Raw genomic sequence first — 19,047 nt, forward strand, 5'->3', positions numbered from 1 at the left:
TGGCTGTGGTTGGGGAAGCTTGTGGCTGGTCTACCAAAGGGGATTTTAATGGAGTTTTAAGAGCAATGCTTTGAAATGTTTTGCATAAGAAGTTGCTTTGTGAATACCCTTGCTACATCCTAGTTTAATCCTGGCCATCTGGAATCTCACTTGTCATTTGAACATTCATTTAACTACTTTGTAAAAGTTTTCTAATTAAAGAAGATTCGGAATTGTCCAATGGAAGTCTAGACAGCAGACTTTGCAGATAGGTCTATTCCTGACACATAACAGAATTGCTTCTGCTAATGAACACTGTCCACCCAGCTTGTGATCCAATAACCCTTTCTCCTGAGTTTGTTGCAATCCAGCTCCTTTGGTAGAGCCTGCAGCAGTGTTCTTTGTGATGGACAATTTCCAGTTCAGAAAACTTTTGGTGACTCCTAGCATTGCATTCAAAAACCTCTAAGACAGTGGTTCTCAAAGTGTGGTCTCCAAATCAGCAGCAGCAGCATCACTTGAGAACATATCAGAAGTGCCAATTCTTAAGCCCCATTCCGGATCTACCCCCGATCTGTGTTCCAGCAAACCCTCCAGGCGATTCTGATGCGCGCCGTAGTTTGAGAACCACTGCTCTGAGACCTGCCCCTCCACCAGCCTTTTTAGGCTTGTTTCCTTCTTCTTTACAAACACTCTACGATCTAGCTAACTTGTACTCTTTTATGTTTATATGGCTATGAAGATATATATTTATGGATATGTATTTCATATATATAAAATTGCTATTTCCCGGCCTTTCTCCGTCCTGTTTATAGCACCTGGATTACACTTTCTCCTCCACCATCCTTACCCAGTGTCTAAAAGACACTTATTGGAGAAAGCTCTTCTGTATCCCTCTACTAGATATGACCTTTCACATCCCAAAAACTTGGTCCCATATTTTAGTGGAATTTATTTTAATTGGTAGTGATTAAGGGTTTATTATTTATTCAACCCATTTTGTGAGCATCCACGCTATATCTAGCATTGTACTAGGCATTGGGGATACAGTGGTGAACAAGACAAACATCTCTGGAACTTATAAATCAGTGAGGGTAGACCTTTTTCACCTCCCATCCTAGGTCGTAGCTCTTTGAGGTGGTGCAGGTGTCTTGTAATTTTGGGTGTCCCCCAGGCTGTACTAAGGTAAGGTGGGCAGGGTGGAGGGTAATGCCCTTGTCTTCTCTGGTCTGTAAAGGATGCACCAGAGTATTGTGCTCTCCCTGTGGCACCCACTCTTAAGAGGTAATGGCATACTGTGGCACATACAGAGGACATGGAGCCCCTGCTATTGGTGAAAATCACCTCCTCTAAACCAGGGTTTCTCAACCTTGGCACCGCTGACACTCTAGGTTAGATGATTCTTTGTTGTGGGGGAGCTGACGTGTACATGTAAGACATTCAGCAGCATCCCCAACCTCTACCCACTGGATGCCACCAACCTCACCCTTCCAAGTTGTGACAGGGAAAAATGTCTCCAGACATTCCAGATATCCCTTGGTGAGCAAAATCAACTCTGGCTAAACACAACTGGGAACATTTTTACTTACAGAAAGTAAGGCTTCAGAGGAACGTAAAAGCTCTCTTCAGCTGTCTGTAGGAGCACTATACAGATAAAGAATTAAAGATCGAAGTTTTAAATTGAGCCAGAAGGTGAAACTGGAAGTCACAGAAAATCCCTGTGGGAGGAAACTTTCTGTAACTTGAGGGTAGCCTGAAGTTTAGAACGTACTGCAGTGGGATTTGGTGCGTTGCTGGCCCCTAGTTCATTCTTGCAGGCTTGGGTACACTTCGTTTTAGGGGGATTTAGGGATTTCAGGATGCTGAGCATCCTTCAGGTTCTGAGATTCAGTGTTCTGTTTCTAAAGTGGCTTTTAAAGAATTAGAATAATCCCTTGGGGATTTAGGAGGGGTAGCAGAGTGAAGAGACAATGAGGAGGTTAACTGCCCGGCCCTTGAGTCAGGCTGCCTGGGCTGCATCTCAGCTTGGCTCTTACCACCTGTGGGACCCTGGGCAGATTCTGCTACTTCTGTGTGTCCATTTCCTCAACTGTGGAGTGGTGCATTTATTGTTCTTGTCTCAAAAGTAGTTGTGAGGACTCTGAGATAATACAGTAGAGCCCTTGGTAAGTAAATGAAGTGTAGCTGTTGTTATTAACTCAGCCAGTGCCCTTTGCCTGACCTCCAAAGAACTTGCAAATTTCACTAGCTACTTCTGCCTAGTGGTGGTGTACGTGTGTTTTGGGGGCAGTTCATGATAGGATAAATATTTTTTTTTATTTGAAGGGGTACTATAATCTAAATATAGGAATTAAAAAGTAACCATGAAAGGTAAAAATCAAGTTATCAGATTTCTATCTGGTCTTTGATCTTTAGACAAGTTTAGAATTTTAAGGAAGTTTCACTGGACAGTTAACACTAGAACTCAGTTTTTATTAATCATTTTGTTCAGTGGTGTTTATTTTCGCCTACTGAATTTAGATTCTTGTGCGTAGGCTTCAAGAGGATGTTTGTTTTTCTAAATTCTTTGCTAGAAAGCAAAGATTAGAAAGTTGTAAGGAAAGATAGTTGAAAGACGTGAGGCGGCTTATTTAGGGCAGCGGCCTCAAGAGGGCCAAGGCCTTGGTAAGAATCTTGAAGCCATCAAGTCAAGTGAATAATATAATCTGAGTTCCAAATAAAAACCTTACAGTGTCTACTCCATGCCACTTAAAAATCAAATTATGTTTATAGTAAGACAGAGCACCAGATGGAAGATGTGGAGGAGAGGATTTAAGTAAAACATGTACCTAGACACAATTTGGTATTTCTCTTACTCATCTTTACCTCTCATGCACAGTTCAGACAACCTAGTTAAAATAAAATAAAATTCTTTTATTTCCCTTCACTTATTGCTAATTTTTTTTGAGGAAGATTAACCCTGAGCTAACATCTGCTGCCGATCTTCCTCTTTTTGCTGAGGAAGACTGGCCCTGAGCTAACATCCGTGCCAATCTTCCTCTACTTTATATGTGGGATGCCTGCCACAGCATGGCTTGACAAGCGGTGCTTTGGTCCACACCCGGGATCCAAACCTGCGAACCCTCAGCCGTCGAAGTGGAGTGTGGGAATTTAACCACTGTGCCACCAGGCTGGTCCTGCTAATTTTTAAAGTAGGAGATAAAGGACTTTTCCCAGGCTTGCCCAACCACCCCACATCATGCAAGAGTAACTTTCTGCAACTGTCTGTGAAAGAGGCCATGGATGTGTCCGAGCTTAGCTCCCTATGGAATGAGCTGTCCAAGCATCTTTATTTCAGGCATTCATTGTCCAGGGCACTGACCGTATATGTAAAATGTGTAAGGGATTGTAAAATGTGTGCTGCATCCACAGTATCCCCCTTGAAGTTGAATTTCAAGAGGAAACCTGTCACCACTGTTAGCTTGTCTGTAGAGGCAGCTCCTAGTAACCTAGGGTAATGCAGATTAAATCATAGAACATTTGGACAGCAGAACATGGGACGATCTTATTGTCCACAGGATATCCATCGTGCCGTGGGAATCAGGCAATCACCCTGGCCAAGCTAGACTTAGAAAGAAAGGCTTTCATTAAAATGCTCTGAGCACCGATATAACCGTATATTCTAAAGTCCTCTTCTGTGAGTTCTATTGTGTTCCCAACATAATGCTCTAAACATCCACACCCACTAATGGAGATTGAAAGAATCTCCTTAGGTAAGACATCCTGCTTCCTCAAACTTACCTTTTGTCCCGCAAGATATTTAATTCAGCCTTGTCTTTATGAACTTTTGGATTTATGTGACATTGGAGATCCAACCAAAATTCCTGAAATCCTGTCTTTACTCAAATCTGGCACCTGTTCCAAACGTCAGAAATCAGAAATTATGCAGCAAAGATAGGGCAGCATCTATTCTTCACTTATCCGTCCATTGCCTTCTTTGGGGCGGTGGATGAAGGGATGCTGTAACTTGAGCTGTGATCTGGAAGTGTGTTGAATAAAACAAAGATGTTCTTACTCAGAACAAAGTATCGTGAAGGACATGTCCAACATTCAAAACCATGTTTTTTCTCCTTTAATTTTTGAATAAGACTGGCCCTGATCTAACATCTGTGCCCATCTTCTTCTACTTTATATGTGTGACACCTGCCACAGCATGGCTTGACAATCACTGCGTAGGTCCGCACCCGGGATCCGAGATCGCAAACCTCGGGCCACCAAAGTGGAACCTGCAAACTTAACTGCTGCGCCACCAGGCCAGCCCCTCAAAACCATTTTTACTGAGGCAGGATACCTTGGTTGCAAGTAACAGAGACTGCCTTTAGCCAACTTTATTAGTTTTCTAGAGCTGTTATAACAAAGTACAACAAACTGGGTGGCTTGGAACAACAGGTAATTCATTCTCTCACAGTTCTAGAGGCTAGAAGTCTGAAATCAAGATGTCAGCAGGGCCAAGCCCCCTTTGAAACCTGTCGGGAAATGATTCTTCCTTGCCTTTTCCTAGTTTCAGGCAATTCTTGGTGTTCTTTGTCCCGTAGATGCGTCATTCCGATCATCCGTCTCCACATGGCCATCTTCTCTCTGAGTATATCTGTGTGTGTGTCCAAATTTCCCTTTCTACAAAGACAGCAGTCATATTGGGTGGGGGCCCACCCTAATGGCCTTGTTTTTAATTTTATTACCTCTGTAAAGATCCTTTTTCCAAATATGGTCATATTCCAAGGTACTGAGGGTTCAGACTTCAACATATCTTTTGGGAGAGGGAGGACACAATCCAACTCATAACAACACCTTAAGCAAAAAGGGAATTTATTGGAAAGATACAAGGTGGCTTATTTAATTAAAGGAAGAGCTAAAGAATGAGGACTTGAAGGGACTAGAGCATGGCTGCCCCAAAGATCCAAGGAGCAAGAGCTACTCCCAGCCCCACCAGGAGGCTGCTGTGGGACCTCGGCTGACTTTCCCATCTTCGCATCACTCTGCATGATGTGCAGCGTTCCAGGAGAAAGTCTGATTGGGTCACTCCCTGGCTGGAAAAGTCAGAGTCCCATCGTTTGCTTTCCTAACAACACTACAGAAACAGGAGAGAGAATTCCTAAAGGATTTGGGATGTTATTACCAAGAGAAAGGGGGAAGGATGCTAAATGTACAAAAGCGAATGTCTAATCTAGGCCCTCTAGCAGAAAACGAGGAAGGGAGCAAAATATGAACAAAAAGTATATTTTCATATACTCCAAATTCCTCATTAACTCTGTGTGAATAATAAACCCCTGATGCTTATTAATATAGCCATTCAGAAAAATTTGCCACTCTGATACAATTTGCCTTTCTTATAAGTCAAGAACATGGAGGGAATTGCAGCTAATCATGGTTGTTTCCATTACGGAGTTCTCTTTAGTTAGATTTGGCTACCATGTCAGTTTTATAGATGGAGAAGATGAGTGTCTGAGTTAGCCCCTCTCCCATTCTTTGGTCTTGTTCCTTGCACTTTGGTCCAGGTCAGGACACTCACTGTCTCTCTGGCCACAGGAAGCTGCCTGGCACAGTGTGGTCAGCTGCTCCTTGATGCCTTGGAGGGAAGGGTATAGCCTCCCCTCCCAGCCCTGAGGCACCAAGATCCCATGCTTGCAATACTGGGCTCTCCTCGTTCCACCCTCTCTCCCAATTCATCCTACCACCACCTCTTCAAAGAATATAGCTATTGTTATGTTAGTTATTCTTTGAATTAAGAAAAGAAAAGAAGAGGTGGGAAAAAGTAACAAAGAGAACTGCATAAAATGAGGAGTATAAGGGGGTGGCTCATCATTAAATGGTATAAAATCTTAAATAGACTTAGCCTCTAGGCTGTCTTTTTGTACTTATTCTTTGACTCTTCCAAAGACAAGAAGCTGATAGACCTACTGCAGTATTTTTGCCTGTTGTCAAATTCCATAAACTGCCTGGGGATGAGAGTGGTGATCTCCAAGGATGGAATAACATGCGAGAAGCAGACTGGGACCTGGAGACTAGATCATGGAGTGCGGTAGAAGAAAGCTAGTACCATAGGCAGAACATGGACTCAAAAAAGGATGAACAGTGGTCCCATGAGGAAGATCAGACCCTGATAAATGGAGGTGAGGTGGTTTCTACCAGTGGTAGGAAATGATGGAACAGGAATATTGAAATTTTACATTCTTGGCATCAGAGAAACAATTAAATGGTCCAGCCCAGAAGTAACACATGTCACTTCTGTTCATGACTTATAGCCAGACCACTCATTTGGCCTGACTCAACCACAAGGAGGCCAGGAAGTGCATGTGCCCAGAAGGGGGAACTGGACATACTTAGCAAACAGCCATAATGAATTGCTCTTGTCAAAATGCAAACTCTAGGTCCCTCATCAACTCCAGTTCCCTCCTGATTCAGGGCATCCTTGGAATCTGCATTTTAAGTAGGCCTCCTCAGATGAGTCTGATGCAGAGGACCAGGGAAGAATCCCTGGACCACAATTTAAGGCACACTGACTTAGGGCATCACCTCAGTATAGACAGGTAATCAAGAAGACAGAGACAAATCTGAGATACAGTTTTTAGAGCTCAGATGTAGGGCCAAGGCTGGGCCACCTCAAGGTGTTATCAAAGAAGGCCACAGATGTCTGGACACTGAGGCCCGGGGGGCTGGACATGCCCAGGGTAAAATGCCCAAGCATGAAGATAGTGTTGGAACTGTGCCTGAAACAGATCAGACCCTCAAGTGTGCATCTGGCTTCCTTGGGAGATGAAGAGGGAGGTGGGGCCGACTCCAGGCAATGATTCTCAGGTGTGATCTAACGTTTCTATTTATATTAGCAGAAACTCATTGGCCAATATAACACTTTATTGTATAATTGTTGTTTTTCTTTCCTCTGTTGTTTTTTTGCTTCTCTCTTCCTTCTCCATCCCTCTTCTTCTCCCCTCTTCTCTCTCATCACTTCTTATCCCCCTCCTCCTCATTCCTTCTTTCCCATGACACCCACCCCTCTATTCTCTCTCCAGGTATTACGCCATCTGCTGCCAGCCTTTGGTCTATAGGAACAAGATGACCCCTCTGCGCATTGCATTAATGCTGGGAGGCTGCTGGGTCATCCCCATGTTTATCTCTTTTCTCCCTATAATGCAAGGCTGGAATAACATTGGCATAATTGATTTGGTGAGTACCCACGCAGACCCCACTGGTTTACTGTCTGATTAACTTTTCTTGCTTGGGGTTCTACATAAACAAGCAATATCAGGTTAGGTGGATATTCTAAGAAAGATTCTGATAGTGTCTAAGTGACAACAGCAACAACTAAAAAAAGCAGGCTAACATTTTCGAAAGCTTGCTGTATGCCAGAGAGTAGAATAAATACATATAATCCTGACAACATGCTTTTGGGAAAATTATAATTTTTCCATTCACAGATGAGAAAACTCAGGCTCAAAAAAGGTAAAGTAATATGCCCAATGTCACATAGCTAGTGAATAGCAGAACAGGTGTTCAAAGCTTAGCAGTCAGCCTCCAGAGCCTGAGGTATGCAATGTGCCGCAAGAGGCCTTCATCTCATTTCATGCTGCGAGTCTACGAGGCTTACAGTGACCCATGGAAAACCTGTGGGTGGAGGCTTCTAGAGAATGAAGAGTGCCCTGGGCCAGGAGTCAAGAGTACTGAACCCTGAGCCTAGCTCTGTCACTGACCCACTTCCTGAAGGGCTGTGTGAGGAGATCCCTTGGTCCGCAGTGGAGAATAGCATCTTCCAGTGGTGTAGGAGAACAGCCTGTGGCACGTGTGCCAGGCATTTGCCATCCCCTGTTTCGATGATCCTTAAGCGTCGTCCAGCTCTGACATACTACGTTTGTAATACCGGACTTGAAGATCAAAAGCTATGGTCTGGATTCATTAGCGGGAATATATGTTCTCTAGGAAGCTGTTAGGCAGTCACTTTAAAATTGATCTCAGGACTGTGTGGATATAGGAGGGGGAATGGAGAGGAGAGATTGAGAGCGAGCTCTGGCCCAAAGGGACCAGTTAGAGCAGCAGCTGCCCCTTCCTCTCTCCACCCCATTCCCAGCCCCTAATCTTGCCTTGTTCTTTGTCCAGGAAAGGATATCCAAACCAAGCCTGGGCCAGGATTGGCATGTGGTATGTCAGACCAAGAGTTCCTTGGGCTTCTGAAAGAAATGCTGGGGACAAAGGAGTGGAGAAGTGAAAGGGGGTCCGGACAAGGGAGACTGTATGGATGTTTTCTTGAATCCTATCCCTCTTCTTTCAAACTTTCAGTTTTATCATTCTTGGGGGAAATGAAATTCAAGTTTCCAACAGGCAGTAGGATAATAATAATAATGGCCACAAATGTGGAACATTTACTGCGTGCTGAGCCCCATGTTAATTTAATCACCATTATCTCACTCAGGCCTCACAACAGTGCTATGAAGTAAATCCCATTATCGTCCTCGGGAAATTGAGGATTAGACAAGTTAAGTTATTAGCCAAAGTCATGTTGCTAGGGAGTGGTGGGGACTATACCTAAGCCCAGGCTTCCTGGACTTCAGAGTCTATGCTCTTAATACAAAACATTTTCACTGAGTTCCACATACTAGCAACAAACAGGATTAAGAATTTTAACATGGTACCATTTGCAATAGAATTAAATATCAAATACTTAGAAATAAATCTAACTAAAGATGTGCTAGACATTTACATGAAAAATTATAAAATATTACTGAAATAAATTTTAAAAGACTTAAGTAAAGGGAAAGAATTACCATGTTTGTGAATTGAAAGACTTAACCTTGTAAAGATGTCAGTCTTCCTCAATCATTCCAACTCCAATCAAAGTCCTGGAAAATGTTTATGGGAATTGATAAGCTAACTCTAAATTTTGTGGAGGAAATGCTGAGATAGAAGAATAGCCAAACAGTCTTAGAGGAGGTGAGCCACAGCTTGAAGACTTTTACCAGCAGATACATTGCGTGCAAGCAGACGGGGAAGGGAGGAGAGGCTCACTCCACTATTGGTCGGGTAGGTAGAGTGAAGAATGATTTTGTCCCTGTTTTATTTCTACTCTTTCCTGGGGCCTTCAGCCCCTTGTGGACGGACAAGCCCTCTGAGCCTGGGATATGGTTATATTCCTTTTCTACTATCGTGGTTCTATGTGCTGTAGGCTTATAAGAAAATGAAAGCTTGGCTGATAAACCTTCTTCTTTCTTTCCTTTCCCCTTTTTGCTTATTCTTCCTTCCCTGTCCACCTCCCCTTCTTTCTATCTTCCAATCCCTCCTTTTCTGTTCTTCTTTTTCATCCCTTTTCTTTTCTTACAATTTTTCTCATTCCCTTCCTGCTTCTGCCTCTTTACTTTTTCCGTCCCTTTCTCCCTCACTTCCTCATTTCCCCTCTTCTTCCAACTCTCAGATAGAAAAAAGGAAGTTCAACCACAACTCTAACTCTACGTACTGTATCTTCATGGTCAACAAGCCCTATGCCATCACCTGCTCTGTGGTGGCCTTCTACATCCCATTTCTCCTCATGGTGCTGGCCTATTATCGCATCTATGTCACAGCTAAGGAGCATGCCCACCAGATCCAGATGTTACAACGGGCAGGAGCCCCCTTAGAGGGCAGGCCTCAGCCGGCAGACCAGCATAGCACTCATCGCATGAGAACAGAGACCAAAGCAGCCAAGACCCTGTGCATCATCATGGGTTGCTTCTGCCTCTGCTGGGCTCCATTCTTTGTCACCAATATTGTGGATCCATTCATAGACTACACTGTCCCCGGGCAGCTGTGGACCGCTTTCCTTTGGCTCGGCTACATCAATTCTGGGTTGAACCCCTTTCTCTACGCCTTCTTGAATAAGTCTTTTAGACGTGCCTTCCTCATCATCCTCTGCTGTGATGATGAACGCTACCGAAGACCTTCTATTCTGGGCCAGACTGTCCCCTGTTCAACCACAACCATTAATGGATCCACACATGTATTAAGGTGAGTACTTAGGGGCTTGAGAGAGTTTGTTCATTTGCATGACTCAGAAGAGTTAACTCTCCAGTTTTCTGTTTGCACAGGGATTATTCTTGAAACCCTGTGAATGTTTGCAAAGATTAAGGAAAATTCTACCATCTGGTCATGGAATAGTCATGGGTAAGGATTCAGGCTCTGGGGAAGGACTGACCTAGATTCAGATCCAGTCTCCATAGTTCTATGACCTTGGGCAAGTCATTTAACCATTCTGAACCTTAATTTCATTTTTTAAAAAATTGAGATCGTAATCACTATATCTCCATCCCAGGGTTTTTGTGAGGAACAAATTAGTCCCTGTACATAGAGCATGTAGTACAGAGCCTGACACCTAGTAAGCACTTAGTAAATATCATCTACTATTATTCACAAGGTAGTATTTTAGGATGGTGGTTAAAAGCATGGGCTTTAAGGTAAAATAGACTTTATTCTGACTCTCAGTGCCACTACTAACCATTTGTATAATCTCTCTTGGTTTTATTTTCCTCAACTGTAAAACAATGGTAACAATAATAATATCCATTTCATAGAGTTTTTGTGACAGAGATAATGTATTCATATAGGGCCTGAGACATAGTGAGCACTCATAATACTGCTAATACTCTTATTAATATTAGTAGGATTAGTAGTAGTAGCATCTTGCCTGATACTCTAAGATGGTCATAAAATAACATGATAGGCTGAAATAAATAGAACAATAAATGTCCAAGAGTAACGCCGTGTGCTAAGTAATGTAATGGAGATGAGGGCAATCTAGAATGGGGAGCTGGGTAGGAAAGAAGCTGATCTGGCTTCATGGAATCAGGGAAGGTCTCACAAAACAGCATTTTAAAAGAATTCGAGACTTGGAGGAGATGTCAAGGAAGCAATTCCAGGCAGAGAGAACAGCATGAGGAAGGAAATGGAATATGAAAGAGCCTGGAGAGGTCAAGTGATTTACCCAAGTCACACAGGTTGATGGAGGTGGGAATGGCTTTGGAGTTGAATGTTCAGTGACTGGTCATGATGCCTCTCTCTAAACCTGAGAATTTTCTAACTCCCCTGGGCTACAGTTTTTCTCAGCTGTGAAAAGCCATATGCGAGAGGTACATTCATCCTGTAGCAAAGATAAATTGTCAATGACATTTTTTTTCTTTGCCCTGAGATGCACAGGAATTTCTAAAGACTAATTCCTTCTTTGAGACAAACATTTAATTTTTCTGATGATGACAGTATTCAGCTGTTCTGGTGGCTGAAAATTGGGGAATTTTCATTTGCATGTGTAAGAAAAGAAGAGAAAATAGGAATTGCTATGAAATAGAAATGCTTTGCCTCAGAGGCTGCACAGAAGTATGGATTCAATTTTCTGCTACCCGTGTGGGCAGACTTGTAGCTACAGCCCAGTATGGTGTTGAGCTTCCAGCTGGTGAGAGGGCCTCAAAGGATACTCCTAGAGGCTGACATTCTCTCCTAATTATTTTGCCTTAGCAAGTGTCATAGAAAGGACCCAACCATAAAGTAAAGTGTGTGTACAAGAACTTCTGTGTAGGTGCTAGGTAGTTTTTAGCTATTTAAGCTAACAGTTGCCTGAGTACAGGCTGTCAACAACTCACAAACAGAATATGCTCCGGCAGTGCATTTGCTAAGTTTGTTTAGAACTGAGTGGCCTTTTCCCATAGAAACAGTCATTGGAAGAGTTTGAGGGTTTCTAGAGCAGCCCAAGAAATCCTATTTGACTCATACTGTACTGTTTTATCCTTGCTGCTTTTGGAAATCTGCAGTGTGATTATAAAGCAGAGATAGCAGTTTAGAGATGAGTATAATTTCTATATGTTGTTTTTCATACTTTGCATTTCTTCATGAGGTCATGAAAAATGCAGGAAATTGGTCTGAGGTATTTTTCTGTGGAGGTGAGGAAGCTTTAAGCGTGGGGGCAGCCTATAGAGAGAAGAGAAGACTTTGAAACCTGAATCCAGGGTAAGCCTCGGAAGGACAGGAATCCTACCTGTTTTTTTCACTGCTTCATACCAAATATCCAATATGTTGCCTGATCTATAGTAGGGACTTAAACTCTTGAATAAATGAACAAATCATACAATTAATTCTCCAGATCAACTGTTTTAACTGAACACAGCTGAAGAAAAATTCGTATTTTTCTTAAAAATCCCACAAATAGAACACCAACAAATTCAGATGAAGTCAAGAAGAATAAAACCAAAACAATCAAGAGTGAAATCGGCTTTTATCCCGCTAATCCTCCCCTAGCCTCAGAGTCAACAGTTAGCGCTAGTCTTTTCAATGCATTTTCAAGCATTCAGAATAATTCATTCATAGAATGAATGTATGTATGAATTGAATGTACGTATGAATACAGTGAATGTATGAATTCATGGACTTTTCTCCCTTTATTTTATATAAAGGGGGCCATTCTCTATGTACTTTTCTGCACCTTGCTTTTTATCCCTTAACAATGCATTTTAGAGATCATTCTACCTCAGAACATGTAGGTCTAACTCATTCTTTTTAACTGTTCTGTACTAAATAATCTTCTATACTAAAAATACATGTTAAACTTTACTTATTTCCCATTAGTGGATGTGTAGGTGTTTCCAGTCTTTCGCTATGACAAACTGTACTCTTTTGAATGCTCTTAAACACATTTCTTTGTGTCTATGTAGTATTTCTTTCAGGTAGCTAGCCAAGGAGAAATTGTTCTATTGACATATATGTACATTTAAAACTGTTAGGTTTACCTTAAAATTGACCTCCTAGAATACTGTAGTGATTGGCACTCTCATCAGCAGGGCGTGAGGTAGCTCCCACTCCTGCCCCTCGCCAACACTGAGTGTTATACATCTGTTTTTGTTTTGCTAATTTAAAAATGCTCTTTGATTTAATTTGCATTTCCCAGATGATTTGGAAGGTTGAACCTCTTTTAAATTAATTATTGACTGATTTAAAGGTTATTGATGTATATTTATCCTTTTGTGAACTGCATCTTTGTATGTTTGGTGCTTTATGTGACAACCTTGTTGTATTTTTTTATTAATTTCTGGGTGTTCTTTATTATTTTCTGAATACTAGTTCTTTTTATATAATTTGCAAGTGCATCTCCCCATCTTCTGCATGCTTTTGAACTTTGGTTAACTTTTGTCGTATAGAAGTTTCAAATTTTGAAAGCACTATTCTTGTTTGACCTTTTACACTTGTCCCATCTTTCTTCTTGAAATGTTTTCTGCATTAAGTTTCCTGAACAGCATACTTTCTTGGTTTTCCTCCTAACTCACCAGCAACTCTTTCTTAGTATCGTTTACAGGTTCTTCCTTCTCTTTCTGGCCTCTGAATGTTGGAATTCTTCAGGGCCTGGTTCTTGATACTCTTCTCAGACCACATTCTCACTTTATGTGATTTAACCATCCATAGCTTTAAATACCATCCTCGTGCTGTTGACCTCTCTTTAATTAATGTCTCCAGATCATAGCTGTCTTCTGAGCTCCAGATCACCACATCCAATTTGCTTCCTTGACTACTCCATCTAGGTGCCTCTTAGGAATCTAAAATTTAATGCATTTAAAACAGAGTTCTTCTATATCCTGCCCCCTAACCACGAATGGCCTGAATCTTCCCTGTGTCCATAAATGGAACCATCATCTACCATGTTACTAAATCTACACTCTTTTCTGTGGCTCTGAGGAAGAATTAACGTTAGAAGACAGACTTAAAGATTTTAAAAAGAAAAACCACTTGGCTGGTATTGAAAGTATGGAGTTAAATCGAGGTAAATGTAAAATCTAGCCATGGGGCAAAATATAAATCACAGAAATGTAGGGTGACGCCTGAGCAAATTTATAGCTGCTTGTGTAAAATTTGGAATTTGATAGCTGTGGCTTCATTCTCTTCATCCAGAGCATCCATTGGCAAAGTGACAGGTCACTAGGGACCTCCTCTAGGTTATTAATCATAATGATTATGATTATGATGCCTAATGTAACTCCAGAAAAGAGTGTACAAGTTACTGTATTTAAGAACTTTGAATACATCATTGCACTTAATTTTTACAACAACCAGAGAAGTTGGTATTATAATTATTATCGTTTTAGAGATGAGGAAACCGAGGTTTAGAGAGGGGAACTTGCCTGAAGTCATACAAATAGTAAACGATGGAGCTAAAATTCAGACCCAAGTCTTTCTGACTCCAGAGTTCAGTCTTGCCCAGGCCACATAGAGTCAGAATTGGGGGTTATCATTTCTCACATTTATCTTGACTCTTTGGATAAATTTGGGGAGCCATTTATCAGTCTATCAACTCTGCCATCCTGCTCATGTTTCTCTATCTTGTCTACGAACCATGGAAGACTAGAAACTTGTTGAAATCCAGGCATTTTTCAGTTCCTTTTCTAAAAATAAAATAAGGTTAGAATAGATGGGCCTATTCTTAGTAATCTCATGTTGATTCCTATCTCTGGGTACCCAGTGACTATTCAAAGAAATAATTGGGGCTGGTCTGGTGGCATAGTGGTTAAGTTTGCATGCACTGCTTTGGCAGCCTGTGGTTTGTGGTTTTGGATCCTGGGCACAAACCTATACACTGCTCATCAAGCCATGTTGTGGTGGCATCCCACATACAAAATAGAGGAAGATTGGCACAGATATTATCTCAGGGCCAATCTGCCTCACCAAAAAGAAAGAAAGAATCAATTTAAAAGAAGTCTACCTCAGCATTGATATTGAACTCTTCCTTCTATAGTTTGCAGAGAACAAATCCTTTTCACATTTCTTCAATTGGGGCATTTGTTCTTTTCTACTTTCTCTAGATGGCAATAGCCTGCTTACAGTACTATTTTTCATGGCATTTGTGTTGCTTTACACTATAGAATTCCTTATTTAACTTCTGTAAAACCAAATATTCCTTGAGGGTAGAAACTCTGGCTTTCTCTTCTCTATGTACTATATAGTCTCACACAGTGTCTGCAAAGGAGTAGATGATCAAATGATCAATCAATGTTTGCCAATGAAATGTCTTCAGTTTTATGAAGGATTAAAATGCTAAAAATTGAAAATTATCTGGGTTATTTTTTTAATCTTCCCTGAGACTTAGTCTGCAACCTGGGAATCACACTGGGGAGAGGCAGGTCATGAAAACACTGAAATTGTGGAACCTTTTTCCTCCTAAAGGCTTCTTAAGAAAATGGAATTTTACTTTTCTGGGTTGAATTAAAAACAGGCCAGTCTGGCCTCAATGGTTTAGAATAGTGGTCTTCTAATTTCAGGACCCTCCTTATAGCCCTTTGACTTACATGACATTTTATTATTGAACAAGGGAGATGGGTAGCCAATGAAATAAAATACATTTTTGCAAGACATTCTGAGAGGACTTTGATCATTCAGATGGTAGTAACAAATGGACACAGTAGCAGAGATGTCTGTGGTTGTGTTTGGTTGTTATCTGTTGGATAAGGATCTTTTCTGGGAATATCAGGCCACAATCAAAATGGAAGTGAAGATACCATTTGGTTAGCTGATTGAATAGTTTGTCTAGATATATAAGTTGCATAGCCTCTTAAGAAATAGTTTCTAAACGTGAATTATTGCCATGTAAATGTTTCATCAGGCAGCTTTAATTTGTATCCACACATATATTAGAAAGAGGGTGGACAATGGATTCTAAGAGGTCCCTTGTGTGTATGAACTGATTCTTAGTGAATGTGGAGCCAGCTTCTCTCTCCTTGTCACATCTTTCACCTGGTTCTATAGCTATGTTTTCCCCATCCACCAATATCTCTCTTAGTCTTTTAGAAGACACTTTTCCCACTCCAGGAAACTCACATCAAACATAATGGCAGAGCAGGGAAGAAATAACCTGTATTCCTACTCAAGTCAGGAGTAAGACAAGGATGCCTTGTCAGCTCTACTGTTCAACAGTATACAAGCAAAATGCAAATGGCGGAAGGAAGAAATATGAGGTATAAAAATTGGGAAATAAAGAGCCAAGCTGCCATTATTTATAAACAATATGTTCATCTACCAGGAAAATCCACTTTATGAAATACACCATGAAAATTAAGATATTTCACAAGGATATCCAGATGTTAGATAACACTTAACATTCTGTGCCTCCTACATACTGGAAGTAACCAGTGGAATGTGAATTAAGAAAAACTCTACCGTCCACAGAAGCAATAACTAAAGTTACTAAAAAAATGTAAAAGAAATGTATAAGACCTTTATCAAAGAAAGCTTTAAAACTTTCCTGGAAGAGACAAGCAGGAATATGGCAAGGGTTCACTGTTGATAGCGGAAGAGATTGCTGTCAAATCCAAATTTTTCTTGTGAAATTATAGGATAGTCATCAGAAGTCCAGGTTTGCAGATTGTGGAACTTGATTTATTAGGATCTAAGGTTTGATTCACAGTAACTGTGGCCTGATCACCAAACGAGCCAGGCACTGTGTATGAGGTGGTAGATACAAAGATGAACAAGAGTTGGTGGCTTTCTTTTTTTTTTTTTAGATTTTATTTTTTTTCCTTTTTCTCCCAAAGCCCCCCAGTACACAGTTGTATATCCTTCATTGTGGGTCCTTCTAGTTGTGACGTGTGGGACGCTGCCTCAGCGTGGTTTGATGAGCAGTGCCATGTCCGCGCCCAGGATTCGAACCAACGAAACACTGGGCCGCCTGCAGCGGAGCGCGCGAACTTAACCACTTGGCCACGGGGCCAGCCCCAAGAGTTGGTGGCTTTCTGAGCTCACAGCCTAACTGAAGAAAGAGACACATAAGCAAATAATCACAGTACAGTGGATATCACTGGAGTTGTACACAGGTTTAATGGGAGCTGAAGGATTGCTACCTTCAGTTTTCCCGTCATCATTATAATAGTCATCACTGTTCCAGTCCTTCCTTGTCATCACTGATGATGGCCATCCCGTCACAACTTGAATTCCTGCTATAAAAGAATCTTACCACTTGATGAGCCTGCTCGATGGTTGGGCACCTCCAGAGTTTAAAAGGTCTTCCTTATATTGAGTTGGAATCTCCACTCCTATGACTTTTACCTACTAGCCCTCGTTCTGTCCTAAGCAAGAGAAAACAAGGCTACATCTTTATATTGATACAACCTTTTCTGTATATTTTTGTTACATGTCCCTTATCAGGCTTTTCTTTTACAGTCTAAATTTCCCAATTTCTTCCATTACTCTCCATGCAGTATTGCTGAAAGTTTGGAGAACATAATTGTGTCTCTTTATTTGCAGGCTTTCTTTTTATTTTTCTTGATCATTTTTCCTTCAAATTATGGTCAGAAGACTACTCACATTAGAATCACTTGGGAGCTTATTAAAAACAGGGATTCCTAGGCCCCATTCACTGAACTGGGACATGTTAGTGAAAATGATATTTTTGCCAAGATGACTCTTATGCATATTAAACTTTGAGAACCACAGTCCTACACTTTCCTGGATTGGAATGGTCTAATGTGTACTGGGATTGATTGTGCTTCTGCATTATGGCACGTATTATAATTCTTAGGTTCTTTTAGGGTCTCTTAAAGGGTAATAATTTGTCTGACTTTAAATAGTAAAACATGGGAGAATATACCTTTGGAAGCTTGCCTTAGCTCAGTCATTCTTCAAGCCAAGTGATTCTTCCCACTTGGGAAGTGTAGTGTGGCAATACAGACGATGACACATGGTCACATGGATGATAAGTGATAGGAACAAACCATATCGATTTGATTTGGGGTTGTTTGGGGATTTGACTCTGGAGTTCTTTGTCCACTGGATAAAAGCCAAGGACCTTTCCAGTCTTGTTCCCTGCAGTATCCTCAGAGCCTAGTGAAGTGCCTGGAACATTGTGAGACTTGACCAGGGAATGAAGGAATGCTTCTGTCCCCTCTTCCCTGGCTTAACTTCTCTTCTGTCTAACTGTCTCTATGAACACTAGCCCAGATGATCCAAGGCAGGGTAGGGACTTGAGCTGCTGATGGTAACTTTAGAAAAGAGATTTTCTCTACGTGAAATCCGCTGAGGATTCCAGTTTTGGATTCTTGGGTAAATAATCCCTGTCCTGCTTATCTCACTCCCTCATTGTGAAAATCAAACGAGATAATGGATATGAAATTGCTTTGCTAACTGCAAAGTTCTGCCCTCATGAGAGAGAGAATTATGTTATAAGAACAGACTATTTATAAATTAGGTAAGACAGGCAGAGATTGTGGGCAAACTTTAGCTTTGGGGATGGGTTTCTCTGCTGTCATGCCAGGCTTAGGTGTCTTCCCTGGTTCTCCAAGTTGAGACCTTGCTCAAAACTAGGAGACTCACCCAGTTCCCGAGAAGGCCGAGAACTTCTGCTAGCACCTTCCAAAGAAGTTCTTGTCTATCTAACTTGGCTCTTGGCTACCATCCTCCATTATCCGCCCCCAGTCCCCCTGAAAAACAGGTTTTCCATTGACTTAGAGATCTCTAGAACTGTGCTGTCTGGTAGGGTAACCATTAGGCACATTCCAAGCGGTCAGTAGCCACATGTTGTGAGGGGCTACCGGTTAGAGAGGGCCAGTGTAGAGTATTTCCACCATCGTAAAAAGTTCCTTTGGACAAACAGCTCTAGAGCTATAGGAGCCTTCTCTCTGGATGGAGACCATACATGCTTTCCCTCAGACTTGCTAACTCTTATCAATCAAAGCTCACTCATAAATAAACCAATTCTAGTGGATGCGCTGTCTAAGTCTTTGACATTTCCATGCACAAGATTAGTATATTCAGATTTATATATGGAATCAGTAGGGGAGGAAAATACAAGGGTAAAGAAAAATTGAAGTGAGAAAGAGGTGAAGAGAATGAGGTTCCCACAAAAAACAGTAGAAGAAAAAAAATTCTTCCAGGTTATTGCCCTTTGTCATTTCCTTTATGAATGACAAATATCAGAATTTATAATTGTGTTTATGTTTTGTTTACTTGTTTATTGTCTGTCTCTTCAGCCAGACTGGCAGTATGTGAAAGCAGGTAACCTGTCCATTTTATTCCCAAAGGTTCCCCCAGGTTGTAGCACATTGCTCA

At 41.3% G+C, this 19,047-nt stretch overlaps 1 protein-coding gene across 17 annotated transcripts in view; it reads left to right on the plus strand.

Annotated features, from left to right (window-relative positions):
- Positions 1 to 19,047, plus strand: part of HTR4 (5-hydroxytryptamine receptor 4) — a 171,215-nt gene that overhangs the window by 103,407 nt on the left and 48,761 nt on the right. For 10 of the 17 annotated variants that reach the window (XR_011525116.1, XM_070569253.1, XM_070569247.1 and 7 more), the window contains 2 exons: positions 7,029 to 7,182; positions 9,419 to 9,987. Coding sequence is in view for 16 of the 17 variants with exons in the window: in XM_070569253.1 (XP_070425354.1) it covers positions 7,029 to 7,182; positions 9,419 to 9,987 (723 nt within the window). In the remaining variant the exon portion in view is untranslated. Of the gene's footprint in view, positions 1 to 7,028; positions 7,183 to 8,109; positions 8,152 to 9,418; positions 9,988 to 19,047 lie in introns of all 17 variants that reach the window. The other 7 variants (XM_070569245.1, XM_070569246.1, XM_070569243.1 and 4 more) reach the window with 1 other exon arrangement.

Source organism: Equus przewalskii, chromosome 13, assembly GCF_037783145.1.
Source record: "Equus przewalskii isolate Varuska chromosome 13, EquPr2, whole genome shotgun sequence".
NCBI classification, from domain to species: domain Eukaryota; kingdom Metazoa; phylum Chordata; class Mammalia; order Perissodactyla; family Equidae; genus Equus; species Equus przewalskii.